At 35.5% G+C, this 24,512-nt stretch overlaps 3 protein-coding genes, 2 long non-coding RNA genes and 2 other non-coding genes across 10 annotated transcripts; 5 read left to right on the forward strand and 2 right to left on the reverse strand.

Moving 5' to 3' along the window:
- Positions 1-3,563: 3,563 nt before the first annotated feature.
- Positions 3,564-5,887, forward strand: LOC130990936 (uncharacterized). Its single transcript, XR_009090985.1, has 4 exons — positions 3,564-5,053; positions 5,133-5,262; positions 5,345-5,657; positions 5,779-5,887. It is a non-coding gene; the product is annotated as an uncharacterized LOC130990936 (long non-coding RNA).
- LOC130990935 (uncharacterized) lies at positions 5,308-14,915 on the reverse strand. 3 transcript variants are annotated; one of them, XM_057915157.1, is made up of 9 exons: positions 14,762-14,915; positions 14,591-14,697; positions 14,418-14,507; positions 13,181-13,234; positions 8,780-8,917; positions 8,571-8,700; positions 8,177-8,488; positions 7,971-8,075; positions 5,308-7,424 (listed from the first exon to the last, which is right to left on the reverse strand). In XM_057915157.1, exons 5-9 carry the CDS (start codon positions 8,875-8,877, stop codon positions 7,062-7,064), a joined length of 1,008 nt encoding a protein of 335 aa, XP_057771140.1. In that variant the 5' UTR covers positions 8,878-8,917; positions 13,181-13,234; positions 14,418-14,507; positions 14,591-14,697; positions 14,762-14,915; the 3' UTR covers positions 5,308-7,061. The 3 variants fall into 3 exon arrangements, with proteins under 3 accessions (XP_057771140.1, XP_057771139.1, XP_057771142.1); XM_057915156.1 differs by having other exon boundaries at positions 13,181-13,240; XM_057915159.1 differs by lacking the exon at positions 13,181-13,234.
- On the forward strand, positions 8,926-11,127 carry LOC130990937 (uncharacterized). 2 transcript variants are annotated; one of them, XR_009090986.1, is made up of 3 exons: positions 8,926-10,040; positions 10,132-10,434; positions 10,531-11,127. It is a non-coding gene; the product is annotated as an uncharacterized LOC130990937 (long non-coding RNA). The 2 variants fall into 2 exon arrangements; XR_009090987.1 differs by having other exon boundaries at positions 10,132-10,394.
- A 481-nt stretch (positions 14,916-15,396) lies between the features above and the next one.
- On the forward strand, positions 15,397-15,481 carry LOC130991080 (small nucleolar RNA snoR126). Its single transcript, XR_009091043.1, has one exon. It is a non-coding gene; the product is annotated as a small nucleolar RNA snoR126 (small nucleolar RNA).
- A 75-nt stretch (positions 15,482-15,556) lies between these two features.
- Positions 15,557-15,646, forward strand: LOC130991077 (small nucleolar RNA snoR8a). Its single transcript, XR_009091041.1, has one exon. It is a non-coding gene; the product is annotated as a small nucleolar RNA snoR8a (small nucleolar RNA).
- An 889-nt stretch (positions 15,647-16,535) lies between these two features.
- LOC130990938 (MLP-like protein 43) lies at positions 16,536-17,968 on the reverse strand. Its single transcript, XM_057915160.1, has 2 exons — positions 17,687-17,968; positions 16,536-17,004 (listed from the first exon to the last, which is right to left on the reverse strand). The coding sequence occupies exons 1-2, from the start codon at positions 17,874-17,876 to the stop codon at positions 16,961-16,963; spliced, it is 234 nt and encodes a 77-aa protein (XP_057771143.1). The 5' UTR covers positions 17,877-17,968; the 3' UTR covers positions 16,536-16,960.
- A 5,068-nt stretch (positions 17,969-23,036) lies between these two features.
- LOC130990939 (MLP-like protein 34) lies at positions 23,037-23,914 on the forward strand. Its single transcript, XM_057915161.1, has 2 exons — positions 23,037-23,325; positions 23,416-23,914. Exons 1-2 carry the CDS (start codon positions 23,136-23,138, stop codon positions 23,676-23,678), a joined length of 453 nt encoding a protein of 150 aa, XP_057771144.1. The 5' UTR covers positions 23,037-23,135; the 3' UTR covers positions 23,679-23,914.
- Positions 23,915-24,512: the final 598 nt, after the last annotated feature.

Below are 24,512 nucleotides of genomic sequence, written 5' to 3' on the forward strand. Positions count from 1 at the left end.
GTAGAATCTTTAGGTTGATTTCTCGTTGAGTGTACTTGTCCTTCGAGATGGATTGAACTTCGCTCAGGATCTGGTTGAATCTGAGTTCCATCTCGTCGACAGATTCATTTTTGAGCATAAGGAAATAGTCGAATTTTTGACAAGCTATTGATAACTTGTTCTCCTTTATCTCCTCGAATCCGATGCACATTCTCTCAAGAATGTCTCACATCTCCTTTGTAGTCCTACACTTGATGATCTTGGTGACGTGCTTGTCTGGAACTGTGCCGGAGATGATGCTTTTGGCGAGGTTGTCGAGCACATCTTGCTTCCTTTCTTCTGTGGTGAAGTCAGCCTTTGATTTGATCTGGACTTCATCAAAAGGATCTCTAGATGGGCTAGAGGACCCTTTTTATCACCTCCGTGATGATGATGGGTCATCTGGTGATGACTTCCCACATTCGGCAATGTTGGGCGGTGAGGAAGCTTTCAAGTCGAAACTTCCATATGTCATATTTTTCAATACTAAACATAGGTAGTGAGGATACTCTGTTGTGGTTAGTTCCATTGAAAAGAGAAAACAGAATACAACAGATAAGAAAAGCAATAAGCATTTTTTGAAAAAGAAAGCTTTTCGAGACCTTTAAAGAAAAGGATCTAGTTCTGTAGAACCTAATCAAAGCAAAATTGTTCTTGCGAACAACCTGCTCTGATACCAATTGTTAGGTCCGGAGGGTCTCGAATAGGTGTATAGGGAGGGGAATACACCTATAGGCTATTTTTGCTCGATGAAGCAAAATGAAACTTCAAACACAAACTGACTCAACCTATTTACTGAAAAGAGTTTTGACCAAAAAAACAGGGTTGACGACTGCTACTGAATACTCTTCAGTAAGGAGTTATCAGTTAAGTCAAAGACTTTAACTGATACACGTAAAGCTTCAGTCGAGTTTGATAAACAGAGATATGTTATGAATCTTACTAACTATCAGAAGATAGATCAGTTAGACTGATAACACACGCAGCGGAAAACTTTTGTTTCGTAATAGCCTGTGAGTTAAAACACGTTGTCAATCGTTAGGTTTCTCTTTGCAATTAATCAGTTTTCAATTTAAGAAAATAAGAGCACAAGTAAGAATATAAATACTGAAGGCTGTAAATGACACAGAGATTTTTACATGGTTTGGAAAACACTTCCTACATCCACGGTCGGTTGATCAGACCAACAACTTCACTGGGCAAGTGCTTGCAGGTGCACTGCAAACCGATGCTCGTGCTTACGGGTGCACAACAAACCGATGCTCGTGCTTACAGGTGCACATCAAACCTGAACGTGTGCTTGCGGGTGCACACAACCGAGACGACTGAAGATCATATCTTCAGTACCAACACACCTTGTTGGATTTCTCACTCCTAGCGCACACTGGGCACTAACACCTCAAGGAGACAGAACACCTGTCTGAACTCTTTTTCGGCACAAACACTCAATTCGGTTGGTTGAAGAGAGATTTAAAAACTTGCCAACTAAACCACAAAGAACAAGTTCTTTGCAGTCAGTTTAACCTAGGCTTTGGATATACAATATTTGCCTAAGGTCTAAGAGAATGTATGTAATCAGCAGTGACTAATTTTGACTTTGTGATTCTCTTCTTCGATTCAAACTTTGGGGAGGCTTGGTTTAGCTGAGTAACAAATTTGGCAGTGTTTCAGCTTATGTTGTTGAATCGGTGAAGATTGAAGTGATCCTCGAGCGCTATTTATTGGAGACGTCTTGAATAGATCCGTTGGCGGAGATGGTCTTCAAGATTTCTTTCATTAGAGAGTAATTTGAACTTGGGCTGAGGCTTCAATCTTCGAGGTTCCTTGTTTGGTGAGAACGGCTACTTTGAAGAGCAGGAGATGCGACATCTCTGAAAAGGTAATCACCAAAAGGAATGGCCTCTACAGAGAAAGGAAGATCCTAAGATCTCTGCATTTAATGCGGCTGTACTTCTGGAGTGCGTGGCTTCCTTTGAACGTTGGAGGTTCAGTCCGAGGAAGAATGTTTAACTGATACTTGACTTTAGTATCAGTCCACTGAATCCACGTGGCACGCATTAAGTAATCAGTTGAAACTGATCCTTCGACTGATACTTTAGTCGGCATCTTCAGTCTTCAGTCTTCAGTCTTTGTTGATCTTTTCTATTAGCTAGCTTGTAATTAGTTGATTTCTTTTTGCACTTCAACTAATACTTGGTGTCTTTGCTGACTAATTGTAAGCTGGTGATATTTTCTCGAACTGAGTTGGCTTATATATACAAACCTTGTCTGTTAAGCTCCTCCTTAGTTGAAAACATGTGAATAGAGACTATACAACAGTTAGACTATTATCATTTTAAGGGGTTTTGAAATTTAATTAAAATATGAATATAAACTTACTTAATTTATGTTTGGAACAACTCAAAAGGAACAACTGAGCTTCTACTCACTTCACAGATTTGAGCTTCTACTCACTTCACAGATTTGGAGCAGCTCACTTTAGGGATTAAAAGGCTAGTCTTTTATAAACTTACTTAATTTATGTGTTAGGTTTTAGGATTATTGTATGAATATATGCATAATTTACTTAATTTATGTGTTAATTTTTTGCAATTGATTTACTTAATTTATTTGTTAGGTTACATAATTTAATCTAGATAAGTTATGGCCTTTTAAATATTAGGTTACTTAGATTGATTAGATTAGTTGTATCTAGTAATGACATTAAGTTATTCAAACAAGCTATGGCCTTTTAAATATTAGGTTAAATAGATTGATTAGATTAGTCGTACCTAGTCACATTAACTTATTGCAATTGATTTTATTTTTGTTAATTATGTCGCCGGTGGGGGAGAGGCGAATAGCATGTTTGATTGAATTTGAATAAGCATGATTATGTGCGTTGAGCATGATTTGTATTTAATATTAGCATGCTTGTGTCGCCGGTGGGGGAGAGGCGATTTTTTATTTTGGAGGTCGGGCCGCCGGTGGGGAAGAGGCGGAGGCGGTAGCAATGGCTACCGCCCTGGTTTTTAATAACTGTTGTGACTAAAACTTAAGAACTAAAAATATTAATTCTAGTTAAGAATAAAAAACAATATCAAACATTCAACCATCAACTACAATATAAAATTAATTCTAGTTATATTTCTATTTCAAGACGTTTAGAAATGAGTTTAGATCGAGGGTGGATGTATAGGCGTGTTGCGAATGGATCTCTAACTACGAAATTCATAGAGGGTGTCAAAGTTTTTGTGCTTTTTGCTAGTTCTCAACCAATACACATGGATGGGGAAAAGATTAAGTGTCCGTGCACTAAATGCAAAAATAGAAAATATGATTATCCGATGACTGTGAGACTTCATCTCATAAGATATGGTTTTGTTCCTAATTATCATAATTGGGTGTTTCACGGGGAAGCAATCCATTCTACACATGAGGTAGAGATCAATACGCCTGAAACTGTAGTGAATCGGTATGAGTCGATGATAATGGATGCGGCTAATGTTCAGTTCAACACTGCGTCATTAATAGTGGAAGAACCTCCAAATCCTATAGCCCAACACTTGTATGATATGTTAAAAGCTGCAGAGTGAGAGTTGTGGCCCGGTTGTAAAACTCACACACAACTTTCATTAGTAGAACGATTGATGAGTTTGAAATCAGAAAACAACATGTCAGAGCGTTGTTTTGATCAAATCTGTGAGTTAATGAAAGAGCTTGTTCCTGGAGATAATTTGGTGACAGAAAACTTCTACAGTGCCAAGAAAATGATGCGTGGGCTGGGTTTGCCAGTAGAGAAGATAGATTGCTGTCGAAACAATTGCATGCTCTTTTGGGGGTTGATCAAAATTTAAATGAGTGTAAGTTTTGTGAGGCAAAACGTTAAAAAGTTTGAGTGGTGCAAGTGGGAGCCGACAACGACAGCGTGTTGCAGTCAGTCGGATGCACTATTTTCCAATCACTCCAAGGCTTCAAAGGTTTTATGCATCTAAAGCTACTGCAGCTGAAATGCATTGGCATCACACCTCGGTGGCTAATGGTGTGATGAGACATCCTTCTGATTCGAAGGCGTGGAAACATTTCAACGATACATTTCCAGAATTTGCAGCTGATATTAAAAATGTCAGATTGGTACACTGTACAGATGGATTTCAACCATTTAATAAATATGGGAAATAATACTCATCATGGCCATTAATAATTACCCCATATAATTTTCCACCTTGGATGTGCATGAGAGACCAACATATGTTTCTCATGTCACGGCTGTAATTCCTGGCCCACATAATCCAAAAGACATGATTGATATCTTTCTCCAACCACTTATAGCTGAATTGAGTCATTTGTGGGAAGTAGGTGTTCAGACTTGTGACGTTTCACTAAAGAATAATTTTCAAGTAAAAATCAAAGTAGGAGAGATTGGTTGGCAGCTTGTAAGATGAAGGCAAGACCACTTGTAGAAGTATCAACTATTCAAAATATTCTTATGGATCCTACTCCTTTTCAAGAAGAGCTTGTTGATAGAACCCCTCACACGACAATTGATGATGATATCATGCCAATTCATCCAGATGGTGCTTTGGTATATCCAGTAGATGAGGATGATGAAGAAGATGTTGACAACAATGAATATGTCATAGAAACATCTGACTCTACAAATAATGATTCAGATGATAACGAATAAAACATGTGCTTGTGTTTTATTTTGGGCATGATGTTTTTTCTACCTTTGATATGTGAAATTTAGGTAAATAATGATTCAGATGATTATTTAGATCTTTGAAATGACTATCATCCTTGTTTTTTCTACCTTATGCAATTATATGATATTATGATATCAAAATTCTAAATCATTCATGTTGTTATATAATTGACATATATCTTATCTATACAACTCTTATTTTGTAATATAGATAAGCACCCAACCACTTAGTAGCACCTCTACTTCTAGTGATGAGGTCCAACAGCAGCATGCGTCGTCACATATCTCTCGGTCAGGCGAGAATATCACTGTTCTTCCTAATGGGAAGATTTTATGCACTTTAACTAATGGGTATGTAATTTATAATGTTTTAATTTAATTTATATTGTTTTAATATACAAATATATAACCTCCAATTTGTCATTTGAAGGATTTTACGACCAAGCAATAAAATCCGGCGTCACACATCACGTACTTTTCAAGCATACATAGAGATCACTGGCACCTCATGGAAGGCGCTTACTGAAGACACGATTGAAGTTTACTTCAATCGGTTTATTGTAAGTGATTGTTTAATTATTTTCCTAACACTATTATAATATTAATGTTATATAAGAAATTGACATCATCTAAAATATACAGAATGCATTTGAGTGGGACCCTTCTATGTATTCAAGAGAAGTTATCCGCACTGCATGGATCAAGATAGCTAGAGTTGCTTACAAGGACTTTTTGAGCGCGACAAAAAAGCTCGTCTTAATTGAAAAGAAGCCGCCACTATATCTGAAGGAAAATGTTCAAACGGCTTGGAAAGCCAATTGGGATCTACCTGAAGTGAAGCGCATATCCGAGCACGCGAGCAAGAACCGACGCTCTAAACCTGGTGGACCCGGTATAGGAATCGCCATACATCATGGCAGCTCACGTAGTGCCATTGACCACGACCACGCATCTGGTGAGTTAAATAATTTATTTCATTGTAATAAATTTAATTAATTAATTATATATATATATATATATATATATATATATATATTATGTATATATATTGTTAACATCTTGTGTTTTTATTATAGGCTCGGGAAAAGAATATCACAGTTGATTGTGCTGCGTATAATACATTTCTACGCATACACCGGAAGGGAGGATTATACACTAGCCCACGTTCCGAGGCACACGCGGAAGTTTATTACTAATGTGTATGATTTCTTTAAGTTGTGTTAAAGTTTCATTATTCCATTTTTACTTGAATATTTAGTTAAAAAGCTGATTTTATATTTTTGGTAGATTTATAATGATGAGTAGTTAAGACTTGAATCAACATATTAATTAATCATTACCCATGTGCAAAATTGATTTCTATGATTGTAGGAATGTACACAACTCCTAGTAATTGGCTGGGGAGCTTGATTTCTCTTTCTTCATTTGGCTATGTGTCATGTTTCAATTTAATTTCCTTGTTTTGTTTCATTTTGGGATTGTATTTGATTTATTTAGGGCAGTAGATTTTGATGCTATTTTGATATGACGTATAGTTAACTTCTTACTTACTGTTGTGAATGAAACTACTGATGAAGCCTAGATTATTATGTATCTTACTTTAGTTCCCAATGTCATTTTTTGTATGAAATTTGTATTGAATTAGTTTTAATTCGATTCAACTATAGTATTGAATTATGTATCTTATTTTACTTACTGTTGTGTATGAAATTTGTATTGTTGGTGGAGATTGAGAGTCGCATTCAAGATATTCAAGCCACTGAGGGTAGGGTTCCGACTCCAGAAGAGGTACACGGCATCTTTAAGGAGTTGGTGAAGAGGGACGCGAAAGGCCGTGTGCTCGGAATGGGAATGATGACACAGATGGTGTCTAGTGGATCTAGTACTCAGTCCACTAGCACGTCTCAGACTGCCCCTGCTGCTTCTCTTGAGGAGGTCGAGGCGCTAAGAGCTGAAGTGAATGCTCAGGTTGCCAGAGGGAACAACCTCGAGGCACGTATGCAGGAGCAAGATGGCACAATTAATGATCTCAAGAGTATGTTGGCGGAGTTGATGGCAAATATCAAGAGGGGTCATAATCCTTGATACTTTTATTGAAGTTTGAATTTATGTTGTGTTGAGTTTGGATTTATATAGTAACTATGGAGTTGAATTTATGATACTTGATATTTAGCTTAATTTAGGTATGTTGAATTTGGATGTTTAGTAAGTATGTTTGAATTTGAATGTTTAGTATGTTTGAAATCCAAATTCAACATACCTAAGTTAAGCTAAATATCAAGTATCATAAATCCAACTCCATAGTTACTACATAAATCCAAACTCTAACACAACATAAATTCAAACTTCACAAAAAGTATCAAGGATTATGACCCCTCTTGATATTTGCCATCAACTCCGCCAACATACTCTTGAGATCATTAATTGTGTCATCTTGCTCTTGCATACGTGCCTCGAGGTTGTTCCCTCTAGCAACCTGAGCATTCACTTCAGCTCTTAGCGCCTCGACCTCCTCAAGAGAAGCAGCAGGGGCAGTCTGAGACGTGCTAGTGGACTGAGTACTAGATCCACTAGACACCATCTGTGTCATCATTCTTATCCCGAGCACACGGCCTTTCGCGTCCCTCTTCACCACCTCCTTAAAGATGCAGTGTACCTCTTCTGGTGTCGGAACCCTACCCTTAGTGGCTTGAATATCTTGAATGCGACTCTCAATCTCCACCTACAATACAAATTTCATACACAACAATAAGTAAAGTAAGATACATAATTCAATACTCTAGTTAAATCGAATTAAAACTAATTCAATACAAATTTCATACAAAAAATGACATTGGGAAGTAAAGTAAGATACATAATAATCTAGGCTTCATCAGTAGTTTCATTCACAACAGTAAGTAAGAAGTTAACTATACGTCATATCAAAAGAGCATCAAAATCTACTACCCTAAATAAATCAAATACAATCTCAAAATGAAACAAAACAAGGAAATTAAATTGAAACACGACACATAGCCAAATGAAGAAAGAGAAACAAGCTCCCCAGCCAATTACTAGGAGTTATGTACATTCCTACAATCATAGAAATCAATTTTGCAGATGGGTAACGATTAATTAATATGTTGATTCAAGTCTTAACTACTCATCATTATAAATCTACCAAAAATATAAAATCAGTTTTTTAACTACATATTCAAGTAAAAATGGAATAATGAAACTTTAACACAAATTAAAGAAATCATACACATGACATCAGTAATAAACTTACCGCGTGTGCCTCGAAACGTGGGCCAGTGTATAATCCTCCCTTCCGGTGTATGCGTAGAAATGTATCATACGCAGTACAGTCAACTGGGATATTCTTTTCCCGAGCCTATAATAAAAACATAAGATGTTAACAATATATATAAATAAAATATATATATATAATTAATTAATTTAATTTATTACAATGAAATAAATTATTTAACTCACCATATGCTCGGCGTGGTCAATGGCACTACGTGAGCTGCCGTGATGTATGGCAATTCCTATACCGGGTCCACCAGGTTTAGAGCGCCGGTTCTTGCTCGCCTGCTCGGATTTGCGCTTCACTTCAGGTAGATCCCAATTGGCTTTCCAAGCCGTTTCAACATTTTCCTTCAGATATAGTGGCGTCTTCTTTTCAATTAAGACGAGCTTCTTTGTCACGCTCAAAAAGTCCTTGTAAGCAACTCTAGCTATCTTGATCCATGCAGTGCGGATAAATTCTCTTGAATACATAGAAGGGTCCCACTCAAATGCATTCTGTATATTTTAGATGATGTCAATTTCTTATATAACATTAATATTATAATAGTGTTAGGAAAATAATTAAACAATCACTTACAATAAACCGATTGAAGTAAACTTCAATCGTGTCTTCAGTAAGCGCCTTCCATGAGGTGCCAGTGATCTCTATGTATGCTTGAAAAGTACGTGATGTGTGACGCCGGATTTTATTGCTTGGTCGTAAAATCCTTCAAATGACAAATTGGAGGTTATATATTTGTATATTAAAACAATATAAATTATATTAAAACATTATAAATTACATACCCATTAGTTAAAGTGCATAAAATCTTCCCATTAGAAAGAACAGTGATATTCTCGCCTGACCGAGAGATGTGACGATGCAGGCTGCTGCTGGACCTCATCACTAGAAGTAGAGGTGCTACTAAGTGGCTGGGTGCTCATCTATATTACAAAATAAGAGTTGTATAAATAAGATATATGTCAATTATTTTACACCATGAATGATATAGAAATTTGATATCATAATATCATATCATTGCATAAGGTAGAAAAAACAAGGATGATAGTCATTTCAAAGATCTAAATAATCATTTGAATCATTATTTACCTAAATTTCACATATCAAAGGTAGAAAAAACATCATGCCCAAAATAAAACACAAGCACATGTTTTATTCGCTATGATCTAAATCATTATTTATAGAGTCAGATGTTTCTAAGACATATTCATTGTTGTCAACATCTTCATCAACCTCATCTACTAGATATACCAAAGCACCATCTGAATGAATTGGCATGATATCATCATCAATTGTCGTGTGAGGGGTCCATTCAACAAGCTCTTCTTGAAAAGGAGTAGGATCCATAGGAATATTTTGAATAGTTGATACTTCTACAAGTGGTCTTGCCTTCACCTTACAAGCTGCCAACCAATCTCTCCTACTTTGATTTTTACTTGAAAATTATTCTTTAGTGAAACGTCATAAGTCTGAACACCTACTTCCCACAAATGACTCAATTCAGCTATAAGTGGATGGAGAAAGATATCAATCATGTCTTTTGGATTATGTGGGCCAGGAATTACAGCCGTGAGAAACATATGTTGTTCTCTCATGCACATCCAAGGTGGAAGATTATATTAAGGCTGACAATTTTCGACACGACACGAAAGCACGAGACGAAACCGCACGAAATTAATGGGTTAATAACAGTTGAGACGTGCTACAGTTCATTGAGACAGTTGCAATAGTTCCGATGTTTATATAAAGAAAATGGCTGAGAAGATGCTACCAAAGTTTGAGAAGTATTGGTCCGATTTCAGCTTGATCTTGACTATGGCTGTGGTCTTTGATCCACGCTATAAGTTTCAATTTGTGGAATTCTTTTATAAGAAGTTGTATGGCCCCAACTCTCGTCAGTGTTCACTAGTAAGAGAGAAGTTATTTGCTCTTTTTGAAGAATATCGTAAGAGCAACGACGGTTTTGGTCTTGCTAGAAGTGGGGGTTCGACATTAAATGATTCAACCTGTGAATTCACAAACGAAGAATCTAAAGCGGTGGTTGAAGTAAATTACTAAATTATATTTACTTATGTTATCAATATTATTCAAATTTCTTACTTGTTAATTAAAATTTTCATTTGTATTTTAACTACAGGAGTTTAGTGCTTTGGATGAGTTTGGATTAAGCGAACAAAAGTCACAATTAGAGTTGTATATGCAAGAAGATTGGATGCCAAATCGAGTCTTGATGTTCTTGGCTTTTGGAAATGGAATCAATACAAATATCCACAAGTAGCTTGCATGGCTCGTGATATTTTGAGCATTCCCATAACTACGGTTGCTTTTGAAGTTGTTTTTAGTGTTGGTGGAAGAGTACTTGATCAATACCGTAGCTCACTTAAAGCAATCACAATGAAGGTAATTATTTGCACTAGAGATTGGTTGTTTGGAGAAAAAGGTATAACTTCTTTGTGTTATTAATGTTGACATTTTAAATTATTGATATATATATATATATATTCATTACTAATTCATATTTTTTTGTCCTTCAAAGCCTTCTAAAGTGAAGTACCAACGTGTGAGTTAGCCGAAGACTTTCTACACGGCGATGATGAATCTCAAACGGAATCATCCTCGATCTCCACTATTGCTGTTGATGGTTAGTTTGATCCATAATTGAGATAAGATTATATTGAGTCTCTACAAATTATAAAACTTAGGCCCTTTCCTAATCGGATATTTGGATGCACATGTTCTTATATTTTCATCCTGAAATTTTCAGGATGAGTATATGTTCTGATATGGATTTCAGCCTGGTATGTTTTGATATTTTCCTAATGTAATTATTTATAGATCAAACATCAAAGTGACACTATTAAATATTAATGATTATAATGATATTTCATGGAGTGTGCAGTGCAGGTGCTTTCAAGTTTCAAAGCTAGGGGAAATGAAGAATTATTTGTGGATTGGACTCCAAGAACGGGCACTAGATGGCGATATTTTTATGTTGCTAGACTTTTATTTTGTTGAACTTGAAACACTTCACTAGATGGCGATATTTTTATGTTGCTAGACTTTTATTTTGTTGGACTGAACCTATGATTTATGTTGATGAATGGGCCTTATTATGTGAGCTTTTAAATTTCAATGTTTTTTCTAAACAATGAATCTGTTCAGTGGTTAATTTGATATGTAATTCGCATATTATTGTACTATTATTATGTTGTTTTAAACAGGTCAAATTCGTGTTGTTAATGTGTTCGTGTTTAATCAGGTTATAAGCATATCGTGTCGTTATCGTATCGTGTCAACCCAATTTAAATCGTGTTGCTATCGGGTTCGTGTCGTGTTCGGGTTTGAGTAAATCGTGTCGGGTTCGGGTCCATGTCGAGCACTTCCTTAACAGGTCGTGTTCAGGTTTGGCCCTTAACAGGTCGGGTCGCTATCAAGTCGACCCGATAACGATCCGACACGCACGATTTGCCAGCCCTAGATTATATGGGGTAATTATTAATGGCCATGATGAGTATTGTTTCCCATATTTATTAAATGGTTGAAATCCATCTGTACAGAGCCCCAATCTGACATTTCTAATCTCAGCTGCAAATTCTGGAAATGTATCGTTGAAATGTTTCCACGCCTTCGAATCAGAAGGATGTCTCATCACACCATCAGCCACCGAGGTGTGATGCCAACACATTTCAGTTGCAGTAGCTTTAGATGCATACAACCTTTGAAGCCTTGGAGTGATTGGAAAATAGTGCATCTGACTTACTGCAACACGCTGTCGTTGTCGGCTCCCACTTGCACCACTCAAATCTTTGTAACATTTTGCCTCACAAAACTTACACTCATTTGAATTTTGATCAACCCCCAAAAGAGCATGCAATTGTTTCGGCAACAATCTATCTTCTCTACTGGCAAACCCAGCCCACGCATCATTTTCTTAGCACTGTAGAAGTTTTCTGTCACCAAATTATCTCCAGGAACAAGCTCCTTCATTAACTCACAGATTTGATCAAAACAACGCTCTGACATGTTTTCTAATTTCAAACTCATCAATCGTGCTACTAATGAAAGTTGTGTGTGAGTTTTACAACCGGGCCACAACTCTCTCTCTCTGCAGCTTTTAACATATCATACAAGTGTTGGGCTACAGGATTTGGAGGTTCTTCCACTATTAATGACGCAGTGTTGAACTGAACATTAGCCGCATCCATTATCATCGACTCATACCGATTCACTACAGTTTCAAGCGTATTGATCTCTACCTCATGTGTAGAATGGATTGCTTCCCCGTGAAACACCCAATTATGATAATTAGGAACAAAACCATATCTTACGAGATGAAGTCTCACAGTCATCGGATAATCATATTTTCTATTTTTGCATTTAGTGCACGGACACTTAATCTTTTCCCCATCCATGTGTATTGGTTGAGAACTAGCAAAAAGCACAAAAACTTCGATACCCTCTATGAATTCCGTAGTTAGAGATCCATTCGCAATACGCCTATACATCCACCCTCGATCTAAACTCATTTCTAAACATCCTGAAATAGAATTATAACTAGATTAATTTTATATTGTAGTTGATGGTTGAATGTTTGTTATTGTTTTTTATTCTTAACTAGAATTAATTTTTTTAGTTCTTAAGTTTTAGTCACAACAGTTATTAAATTAAAAACCAGGGCGGTAGCCATTGCTACCGCCTCCGCCTCTCCCCCACCAGCGGCCCAACCTCCAAAATTAAAAATCGCCTCTCCCCCACCGGCGACACAAGCATGCTAATATTAAATATAAATCATGCTCAACGCACATAATCATGTTTATTCAAATTTAATCAAACATGCTATTCGCCTCTCACCCACCGGCGACATAATTAACAAAAATAAAATCATTGCAATAAGTTAATGTGACTAGGTACGACTAATCTAATCAATCTAATTAACCTAATATTTAAAAGGCCATAGCTTGTTTGAATCACTTAATGTCATTACTAGATACAACTAATGTAATCAATCTAAGTAACCTAATATTTAAAAGGCCATAACATATCTAGATTAAATTATGTAACCTAACAAATAAATTAAGTAAATCAATTGCAAAAAGTTAACACATAAATTAAGTAAATTACGCATATATTCATACAATAATCCTAAAACCTAACACATAAATTAAGTAAGTTTATAAAAGACTAACCTTTTAGTCCCTAAAGTGAGCTGCTCCAAATCTCTGAAGTGAGTAGAAGCTCAGCTGTTCCTTTTCAGTTGTTCCAAACATAAATTAAGTAAGTTTATATTCATATTTCAATTAAATTTCAAAACCCCTTAAAATGATAATAGTCTAAATGTTGTATAGTCTCTATTCACATGTTTTCAACTAAGGAGGAGCTTAACAGACAAGGCCTGTATATATAAGCCAACTCAGTTCGAGAAAATATCACCAGCTTACAATTGGTCAGCAAAGACACCAAGTATTAGTTGAAGTGCAAAAAGAAATCAACTAATTACAAGCTAGCTAATAGAAAAGATCAACAAAGGCTATTTATAAGTCAAGAAAAAATCAGTTAAGAAGAAAACAATCAAGGACGTATTGGAATAATTTAATTTGACAGTAAAAAAGTTTTTATATTTATTTTTTTCTGCATTGATAACATAAGTATGGTGGTCAAAGACTAAATGCATCATTCCAATTAATCAAAGCATCGGTCTTTAATTATACCTCATTGAACTGTAGCTCATCCTGTATTAACTAATTAAATATGGTATACGATTTCCCAGCAGCCATAATCAAAACTCAACCAGATGAATTTATATAAATACACCACAATCATATGATATGATTCGCCTCACATGCCAATTAGATCCTACCACTTGACTCGAATAAAGTAAAACAATCTTATGAGACCTTACGATATAAGACTTCAACTCAGGCCACAAGCTAATAAGTAATAACACAAACTTGGAGATACAAATAATGTCAACTTACATCAAGGCATATAGTTATCTCAAGTAAGAGATCAAATTCACCACGAGACAGTCAATGTATTTAAAAAGTAATTTTATACATTAAAACCTTCTCCTAGTTCGAAGGAACATAATTGGGAAAGAGCAAGCATCTCAAAATCGGTGATACCATCACTTATACTACTATTTCTTAAAAGATTGAATATTTTTTAGTGAAATTAAAATATCATATCTCCCACCCCTCACTCGACAGAATGTTATAAGATGAGCTGATAAATATTTTTCAGAAAACCACAAATGAATATACCAGAAAATATCCAACTGGAAAACCACCATGAATATACCAGAAAATATTTTTCAGGGCCGGACATGGATAGTGAGGAAACAAACATATGATATTTTTGACAAAAAACACAAATCTTCAATTTATTTGCAAACACCTGTTATGATCATGAATGAAATGAGATTACCTGTTGAAGGAAAGGAGAAGCAAGTGAGCAAAGGAGAAATCAGAATGTGGCGACTCCGGCAGGTGAACGACGACTCCAATTTGACATAAACTTTGAGGAAAAAGGACACAAAGCATCAAAATCCAATTTGGCAAAAAAATTCATCAAAATCAGAAAATTAACTTTGAAGGCACCTTTCAAATTTGAGAGAGAGAGAGAGAAAGAGGAGATCCGGCGGGAGCGAGGCGGCGGCAGACAGAAGCAGGGGACTCCGGCGGACGGTGGGGCGAACGGGGAAGATCTGAAACTACACAAATTTGAGAGAGAGAGAGAGAGAGGGAGAGAGAGTGAGAGGGAGAGAGAACCGATGGTGAAATCCGGCAGCTTGGGAAACGACTCCAGCAGCAGATCGACTCCGGCAGGGGGCGAAATCCGGCAGCTTGAGGGAATGGCGTTCAATTGCTTTTGGGGGAATGGCGTAGGGCAAATGATTTTGGGGGAAGATATGGGGGTGTATTCCTTGTGGAATTTGATGGATTTCTATGGATTTTAAAAGTCTGCGTGTATTCGTTCAAGATTTTTAAAAGTCTGCAGAAATCTGGGTGTATTCTTTAAAACTTTTAAAAGTCCATATAAATCTGGGTGTATTCGTTCAAGACTTTTTAAAATCCATACAAATCTAGGTGTATTCGTTATTCCATTGACTTAAAATTCGAAATGACTTTCATGGATTTTATCCAAAAAATACACACGATGAAATCCGACTAAGAACCACGAGAATTGAAATCCATGAAGTTTTAAGCGAGCGCTGAGTTTCAGCGCCCGCGGCCAAGAAGCCAGCGAGCACTGGGTGTGAGCGGGTGCTGGGTTCCCAGCGGCCGCTGGGTTTCCAGCATTTACGTTTTGCCGGTATTCATTTTGCTGGCCACAGATTCCACAAATTTATGTTTTTCATCCTTTGCCTAATTTACGTTTTCATTTTACGGATTTGATTATTGGCAGGCTGTGAAGACAGAAAACATTTCTCGATGCTGAGTTATGGACTTTGTTTTATATATGCTGAATTTTATGCGTGTCTGAGCCGCTGCAGAATTTCATGTTGATCAATTTTCATCTGTTTCTCAATTTCTTTAATTTTTATTTTAATTTTCAATTGAAGGGGGACTAGCGATGATTAGAATTCAATTCCTCGTTCTGAATGCTATCATTTGCATGAAAGACTCTTATACACCCATAGAATCTGAGCGATCCCCTTCTATCCTCAATTCCAAAATCTTCCTTTTTTTGTAACGATTTTTAATTTGTGATATTCCGTCAAAAATTGATAGATTTTATGAATAAAGTTTTCTGGTTGTTTGATTTTCTGGTCAATTAACGAGACAGGACATTTTTCAGTTCATGTTCTGATTTTTTTTTTCCGTGTCGTAGCCATCGGTGGTCAATTGTTGATTTTTTGGTCAATTAACGTCTAGGTTTCCAGCGCTCGCTGGAACTCAGCGGTCGCTGGGTTTCCAGCGGTGCTGGGACTCCGCAGGCGCTGGTTTCATGGAATTCAATTCCAAAATTATCCCGTAAAGTCTTCGAAAATCAGTGAAAATCGAGGTGAAATCCAACCACGAATTCTTTGAAAGTCCTCTGGAATCTATGTGAATTCCATGGAATTTAAATTCCATGGACTTTTTAAAGTCTGTGGAAATCCACAACGACTACTATTAATATTCTCGACTGTTTAATGACGGGAAATCGAAATATTTAAAATAATTATAAAAAATTATATTTCTCTATGGATTGTCGACGGACATCTAAATTTTTAATTAAATTTAATAATTATCGACAGATTCTAGACGGCCGAATAAAAAAAAGTAGTAATATTTTAAGAAATTAAAATTTCTCGACGAATTTACGGTGGGACTAAAATTCCGTCGAGAATCCGTTGAGAACGCCGCCATTTTCTCGACGGAAATTCTCCCGTCGTAAAATTCCGCCACTGTTCACGTGATATTTTGTAGTGTTTAAGATTTTAAAAATATATAAATAATTAATCTCACGTGCATCGCATTGGCAGTATACTAGTCCAAATTAATAATCTGAACTAGGAGTATTATATAAGTTAAACTGTTGATTGAATGGAGAAGAATATAGAATTCAAAAACCACGCAAATTAAGACATACTATAAGATAAGAAACATAAAAACGCACAAACATATTTGCTTCACCAATCCGTCGCTTATTCGCAACACACAGGTTTTGTTTTAGCATCATCAAAGCTATTACTCTTATTTATACAAATACAATTAAATTATGAATATACTTTACTTGGTGGATTGATGAGAAAGATGAAATTTTATCCGAAAATATGAGCTTCCGTTTCCTTAGTGAACTCAATAAAGTAGTTTAAGAGCGCCGTTGGGTGTGGATTATCGGCTTTCAGCAGCTCATAATCAATGGTCCATGTTATGAAGTCGACACCACCTCTCGTCTCAACATGATAAGTTATGACCATATTTTTGTAGAGCTGTAGATCATCTCCATCAATCATTTTGAATGTGATTAGCTTCTTCTCCTCACTCTACTTGTATAACTTGTTTTGCTCTTTGCTCTTTTCCACCTGCACGTACAAAATATGTAGAGGCTAAGCTTATTTCAAAGAGCTTATTAAGCATAAGATAATGTACAAGCTAGACTTATAAATTGTCAAAGTATTTGGATCAATAATTGAGTTTATAATATTGAAAGAGAAGTGTGAGCTAGTAGGAAGAAAGAATCCTAGTTAGAGAGATGAAATTGAAAAAAGGTGTAAATATGTTGGAAATAACAAACTATAGTTGGATAATTAATTTATATAAAAAATTATTGTTACTTATAAGTTGATGTTGATGAACTTATTTTTTAGGGAGCTTATAAGTTGTTGAAAGAGTTTATTTTAACGGTTTATAAGTTATTTAAGAGCTTATTTTATCAAACAATACTTCTCAAAAGTCTTCAGTATAAACTATTTTAAGGAGCTTATAAGTTTATCCAAACAGCCACTTAACTCATTCTGCATTCCAATTAAATACACAATCAATTTACATGTACTCTTGTGATGCATGCATGAAGTAATTTTCATGTGTTCAATGCCCATATATCCTATTGAATTACTGATGAAAGAATATTTTCATTTATCATCGGTGGACATGTAACAATCTCTTTTTGTAACAAATCCTTGTGATATGTAGATAAAAATAATATTGAATGATGTATATTTTTAATTACTTAGGAAAAACAGTTGATCAAAATTACATACATACCAAGAACGTATTTCCACTGAATAACAGAGCCACAACTCCCAAAATCTCCTTGATGAAGTTCACAATCCTGGACTTTGTTAGGAAGGACTTTGGCGAAATGTTTAGGGTTCTTCGCCATGAGATGATGAAACACGTCGCCTCCGGCCTTAAACGCCACCTGCGCAACAAGCTTATCCGGTAGCCCAGCCATTATATATTAATTCTTCAAATTAATGCTATATGGTATGTATTTGCTTCTCTAGTTAAGATGCAGCTTTAATTTCTAGCTCTTTATATAGCTGCAAATCACTAAGCCTAAGCTCTACTTATCTTATTATGTATTGACCAACAACTATTGATTTCTTGTGAACTTCACTATATTTATTTGGACACTGACTGTTTCCACATATTTCTGCATGTACAAGTAGTATTATTTCGTTCAATGAGAAGATCTACTGATCAATCTTTTTTATGATTCACAAGTTAATCTTGCTTGTGTTAAAGGGTGATATCGTGTCATTATTTTTTGGGGCACAATCGCAGCTTTTTATTTTTTTCGCTTTTTTCTAATTGAAATTTATTTTTGTTTATTTCTTTATTTAGGTATTTTTTATTCTTCAATTAGGCAAAATGACATCGTTTTGTCTTGTTTGGCCAAGTTCTCCTTACAAAGTTATTACAATTACATCGGGCTAATGTATTCGTCGGCTCGAGTTAGCCTTAGCGATAAGTCAGCTAATGCAGGGTGGTGACTTGAGGCGCGACTTGGCTCATAAATTTTTTTATACGTGGCGCGTGCATAGCTTTAACACAATGTAGGGCCTTCTATATTATCTCGTGAATCATGCATGGAAAAGATTAACTATATATTTTCATTGAACTTTTTTTTTGATCAGGCAAAGGTAAAAACTTTTATAAATGAAGAAAGCACAGGTACCAGAGGTACCCCACCAACAACACAGCTGGGAAAAAATAACGAAACACAAAAAAATTTCATTGAACTAATTGAATTGAATACAACTTGCATCAATGGTCCGCAAGTTAATATATACAGTATTATCAACGTTAGTATTTTACTCTCTGATGATTTTGGCTACCGATGTGAGATTTGGCTAGATTTTACTAAATGTATATATTATAAAACTCCTCGTACAAGTAAAATATTCCTCCATCGATTATATTATTTCCACTTTTACTAGTTTAGTATGTTCATATTATCATTTCCATTTTCTTTTATAGTAGTAGAGTCCACAAACTCCATTCACAATAACAATGGGATTCAAACTTCACTCACGATAATATTAATTATTATCAACTATACTATCTACCACTTTATTAAAATTAACCGTTCACAAAATGAAAACGACATCATAGACGGAGTCAAAGAGGGAGTATATAATATTTTGGTCTCAATTTTTAGAGATGGTCACATTTGAGTACGTTCTTACATGAGAGTGAGAATGTACGACACCACGTTAATTAATACTAAGAATTAATATCTCACACCACCTTAATTATTTAGAATTAATAAATTTTAATTAAAAATAAATAAATTTAATTAACATTAATCTCATGTATTTTCATATGATGTTATCACATAAGGCTGCGTTTATTTTGATGGATAAATTTATTCATGGAAAATGATGGATAACAAAAATTTATGTCTTTAAATGTCTTATTTCTTTTGCAACATTTGACACAAAAATATTTTTCCTTTCCTTATTTTCACTTCAAGAATGGATAATATCATTCATTCATTTTTGGATGGATAATATTATTCATTTTTGAAGTGAAAATAAGGAAGGAAAAATGCTTTTGTCAAATGTTGGAAAAAAAATGAGACATTTAATTAAAGACATAAATTTTTGTTATCCATCATTTTTCATAAATAAATTTATCCATCAAAATAAACGCAGTCCAAAATTTAATCCAATTCTAGAGGCTTCCGTATAAGAAGTTTTAATACAGGATTAAGATAAATGTTCACTTTCAAAACCTATAACTTTTTGTATCCAGAAGCGCCAAACCCAAAAAATCAACACAAATTTTGAATTTGTAATCCTCACAAAAACAAGAAGAAAAATTATATATTACTCTGATAGGCTTAGAGTTTAGTGAGATTATTATTTTTCGTGAGACGTGAAATTAATTAATAAGTCAGTATATAATGATGAATGAGATATATAATATATAGTTTTGAATAACGAGATTTAAAAAATTAATAAAATTTTCGCTCCCTTCAAAATTCGCTAGATAAAAAAAATTTCTCTCTCTAGATAAATAAAAATCATAGAATACATTAATTCAACACTTATAAATCAATGTCTAGGCTGCTCAAAATATTTAGTCATGATTTCCTCGGCTTAGTTATCACTTATCTGTAATTAAGTTGGGCAATGACATTTAGTCGTACGATACTCACTCTACGCTATCACTGGCTAGAGTCGGGCTGCGACACAGATCATGAATATTAAAGACCACTGCTTCTGAATTTAGGGTCTTTCAAAACTGATCTCAGAAAATCTTTTCAGAACAAGAGTTCAAAATTTTTCATCATAAAATTGTTTTTACGTACTAAGTCTTCCTGAAAACTTCTTTTGCAAAAAGATCTTTCATTTGTCTAATAGTGCGTAAACTGTCATTATGAACTCTCTTATCATGTAGAAATCAAGCCTTCCTTCAGGTGAATGATGATCAAAATCTTCCAACCAAAAGTTCACCCATTAAAGATAAAGCTTAGAGGATATCCGATAGAAGCGCTCATCAGGAAGCTAAAAGCTTCGTGAATAAATTGTCGTCCAATGAACTTACTCAGACACAGACATAGATATACAATCTCTTTGTCAAGCAATTAAAGAAGATGAAACTAAGACTTAATAGTACAAGAGTTTCCATCAAGAAAATTGCAGTCAATCCTGGAGGCTCAGTAAGACTACCAAGGATCAAGTAGTACAACGATATTTTATTTAGAAACAATGTAGTCAAATGGCCATAATGCAGATTGAAAATCAATTTTTGTCCTCTAATCTTAAAACATCAAAATATGGCCATTAATTAGGTGGTATGCCTAATTTGCCCTTTTTACTCGGCCGCTGGGGTGATTGCGCGACCGCTGGAAGCTTATGGGTGAGTTGCGCGCTCGCGGGGAAAAGCCAGCGCCTACTGCGCGAATGGCACTTATGGCACTATTAGTGCCATAAGTGCCAAGAGGATCATTTTATTACTTAGTTTTATTTTGAATTTCCGTTGGCACTTATGGCACTATTAGTGCCATAAGTGCCAAAATGACCATTTTAAACACTTCCTCGTAGGGTTTAGATGTTTCATTTAGGATTTAGATGTTCCATTTAGGGTTTAGATGGTCCATTTATGATTTCTTGATTCTATTGTTGTTGTTTCTGTATTTGTGTTGCACATATGACACTTATGGCACTAATAGTGCCATAAATGCCAAAAGGACCATTTTACTTGGTTTTATTTTGAATTTCCGTTGGCACTTTTGGCACTATTAGTGCTATAAGTGCCAACGAAAATCCAAAATAAAACCAAGTAAAATCTTGACACTTCGCATGCCTGATCCTACCGGTCCGTCTCATTAAGGGTAAAAACATCCAAATAAAAAAAAATGGCCAAATTTTATGTTTTTTCAATGTATGGCCATAAATTATGTTTTATGCTTCATTTTGGCTTATTTAAGTAGAATGACCATTTCAATATTTATCACATATAGAAATATACAGTGCTTTTATATATGGGGTTTTGGGCTATTTCAGCTCGAGCTCAAGTAAGCCGATTGGCTTCATTTTTTTCTTTTTTTGGTGTCTCTACTTTCTTGGACCTGAAATTCAATATATCAATTTTTTGTCGTTTTTTATTTTATACTTTCAATTTTTTCATTTATGTTTCTTCAACTTTAATTTTATATGGTTTAATTTAATTTTTTATAATCATTAACTAGGATTTATTTCATCTCATTAAAAATTATTTATTACAAATCAATTTAATTTTAATTTTTATTAGTTAATAATTTATTATTAGAATCTAAAGTTAGGGTACATAATCTTTTTAAATTTGTTTTGAAATATAAGTAAATGATAATTTATAATATTATAATTAATATTATTTTATAATAATATTAAAATAATAGATACATAGGATTAATAGTGTTTTATATCCCGAACTTTCAGCGTTTTTCATAAAATGTCTCGAACTTTCATTTTCTCCATAAAAACCCCGAACTTTTAGATTTTTTTCGATAAAATGTCTCGCTATACAAAATTCGATGACAGAAAGATGAAAACAAAACCTCGAACTTTCAGTGTTTTCCAGCAATAGTTGTTCTTAATATGGTTTTCCAACAATGACGGTCCCCAAAATATTTCAATCGGCAAGAAAAGCCAACTTTCCGTCATCGAATTTTGTATAGCGGGAACATTTTATGAAAAACGCTAAAAGTTCGGAACATAAAATACTATTAACCATATAGATATACTTATGAGAAACAATGACAGGCATCATTGTGGGACACGGGAGGGTTTGGATCCCATCCGATTTTCTTGACTTTTTGTAGACATGTAAAATGAACTAAAGAAACAACCCCACACATATAACCAATGTCTAAAGAAACCAACCCCCCACCCAGTGGCGGACGCAGACGGGTGCAAGGGGGTACAGTACCCCCAAAATTTTTTTTTTTTTTTAGTATATATACATAGTATAATATATTTAAAACTAATAATATACAAAGGTTGGAGTGTTCCCTAAGTAACTTACCTTTCTCTAATCCCCATACCCCCAAAGGCCCAAGCCCAAGTCCCGACACCTTGTTTGGAGGCTGCTGGCGCTGGGACCTACTTGACTACTTCATCCCTTCTTCTCAATTTCAAGTGCAGCGCCTGCGCCGCTGAGTCGCTATAGTGGGTAAGCTTGTTTTATTTTTTTTTAATTAATTTTCTTCGTTAATTGGAGTATAATCTTTAATAATAATTGTTGAGATTACAGATTTTGATTTAATTAGAATTTTTTATTTAATTAGGGCGTGCAAATTGTAATTATCAATGAATTTTTTATTTAATTAAGGCCTAAAAAAAAAAATTTCCCGGGGGCTACCGCCCCCGAACCCCCGTAAAAGTTCAACCCCCTCAAAAAAATCCTAGCTCCGCCAGTGTTTATAAGATTATTTTTTGCACCCCCAATTTTTAAATCCTAGATCCGCCACTGCCCCCACCCCGCCCAGCACACACACGCACTCGACTAAACTAAAGATAACAAGATATATATTTGCATGCAAAATCTATGGAAACAGTCCGTGTCAAAATCATTTAGCATACTACACAAGCTAACAAATATCGGTGCAGGACAATAATAAATTAAAGAAGTAGCTAGAGAGGTAGGCTAGTGATTTGCAGCTATATAAAGAGTAGACAATGATCAAGTAAATTAAGCATCTACAATCTAATATAAGTATATAATGGCAGGGTTACCGGATAAGCTGATTGCGCAGGTGGCGTTTAAGGCCGGAGGCGACGTGTTTCATCATCTCATGTCGAAGAACCCTAAACACTTTGCCACAGTCTGCTCTTCCAAAGTGAAGGCATGCGAGGTCCAGCAAGGAGAGTTTGGAACTTGTGGTTCTGTTATTCAGTGGAACTACGTGTTTGGTAACTATGCTTAATTTCTTATTGTTTGCTGTTGATTGAATACAACAAATATACATGTATACTAATACATGCAGTTGCATTTGCACGCAGAGGGGAAAGATCAAACCGCAAAACAAGTGATAGAGGTAGATGAGGTGAAGAAGCAAGTTACATACAAAATGATCTCAGGAGATTTGCTGGAGCTGTATAAGAACATGGTTATAACCTATCATGTTGAGAGCAGAGGAGGAGTCGACTTCATCACATGGACCATTGATTATGAGCTCATCAATGCCGATACTCCGCACCCAACTTCGCTCTTGAACTTCTTCATTGAGTTCACTAAGGAAACAGAGGCTCATATATTCGGATAAATGTTATAGTATATTACATCAATCCCTCAACTTATTTTTCTTTATTTAATAATCATCTATTAGCATCTATAGGTTTGATGATGGTGCTAAAAAAAGATGCGTGTCTTGAGAATAAACGAGGGAATATTGGTGATGTTGTGATTTTTCTTTATGTTTAATTCTAGCTATTAAAATTTCTCTTTCTAATGTATTTTTTTGAGTTAATATATAAAAATGTCCACTTTCATATTGTAAAATTAAAATCTAGCCTATGAAATAAAAATATTAAAAAATGATCAGTTTTTGAGCAAAAAGTCAGAAATACCCTTCCACTTAAAATATTACAAAATGGCCAATCAGAAATACTATCTCTTCTCTCTCTCTCTACGCTCTCTCACTTCTCTCCCTCTCATTTCATCTGCCTCTCCACCGGTCGCCGGCCATCGCCTCTGCCTCCGCCGCGTCCGCCATGTTAGAAATGGATATTGGGCTCATTCCTCCCTTAAAAGGCCTTATAAGGGAGAGGGTTGCCTCACCATATAAAGTGGCTCATGCCGCTATCCCCAATCCAATGTGGGATACTTCAATACACCCCCCGCACGCGCAGCGTGGACTATCCCAAACGCCATCTGTTGACAACGATATTGGGGGGCCCATCATTGGATTGGGTTGGCTCTGATACCATGTTAGAAATGGATATTGGGCCAATTCCTCCCTTGCCCAATATCCATTTCTAACATGGTATCAGAGCCAACCCAATCCAATGATGCCCCCCCCCAATATCGTTGTCAGCAGATGGCGTTTGGGATAGTCCACGCTGCGCGTGCGGGGGGTGTATTGAAGTGTCCCACATTG

This window comes from Salvia miltiorrhiza, chromosome 6, assembly GCF_028751815.1.
Source record: "Salvia miltiorrhiza cultivar Shanhuang (shh) chromosome 6, IMPLAD_Smil_shh, whole genome shotgun sequence".
In the NCBI taxonomy this organism is placed as follows: domain Eukaryota; kingdom Viridiplantae; phylum Streptophyta; class Magnoliopsida; order Lamiales; family Lamiaceae; genus Salvia; species Salvia miltiorrhiza.

Bases quoted from the DNA above. Each gene is read 5' to 3' on its own strand.
- LOC130990935 (XM_057915159.1), bottom strand. From the start codon at position 8,877: ATGAGGTCCAGCAGCAGCCTGCATCGTCACATCTCTCGGTCAGGCGAG. The intron at 8,701-8,779 runs GTATGTAATTTA...TGTCATTTGAAG, and splicing joins TTATGCACTTTAACTAATGG to GATTTTACGACCAAGCAATA. The intron at 8,076-8,176 runs GTGAGTTAAATA...TTTTTATTATAG, and splicing joins TTGACCACGCCGAGCATATG to GCTCGGGAAAAGAATATCCC.
- LOC130990938 (XM_057915160.1), bottom strand. From the start codon at position 17,876: ATGGCTGGGCTACCGGATAAGCTTGTTGCGCAGGTGGCGTTTAAGGCC. The intron at 17,005-17,686 runs GTATGTATGTAA...TTGTACGTGCAG, and splicing joins TCAGTGGAAATACGTTCTTG to GTGGAAAAGAGCAAAGAGCA.
- LOC130990939 (XM_057915161.1), top strand. From the start codon at position 23,136: ATGGCAGGGTTACCGGATAAGCTGATTGCGCAGGTGGCGTTTAAGGCC. The intron at 23,326-23,415 runs GTAACTATGCTT...ATTTGCACGCAG, and splicing joins TCAGTGGAACTACGTGTTTG to AGGGGAAAGATCAAACCGCA.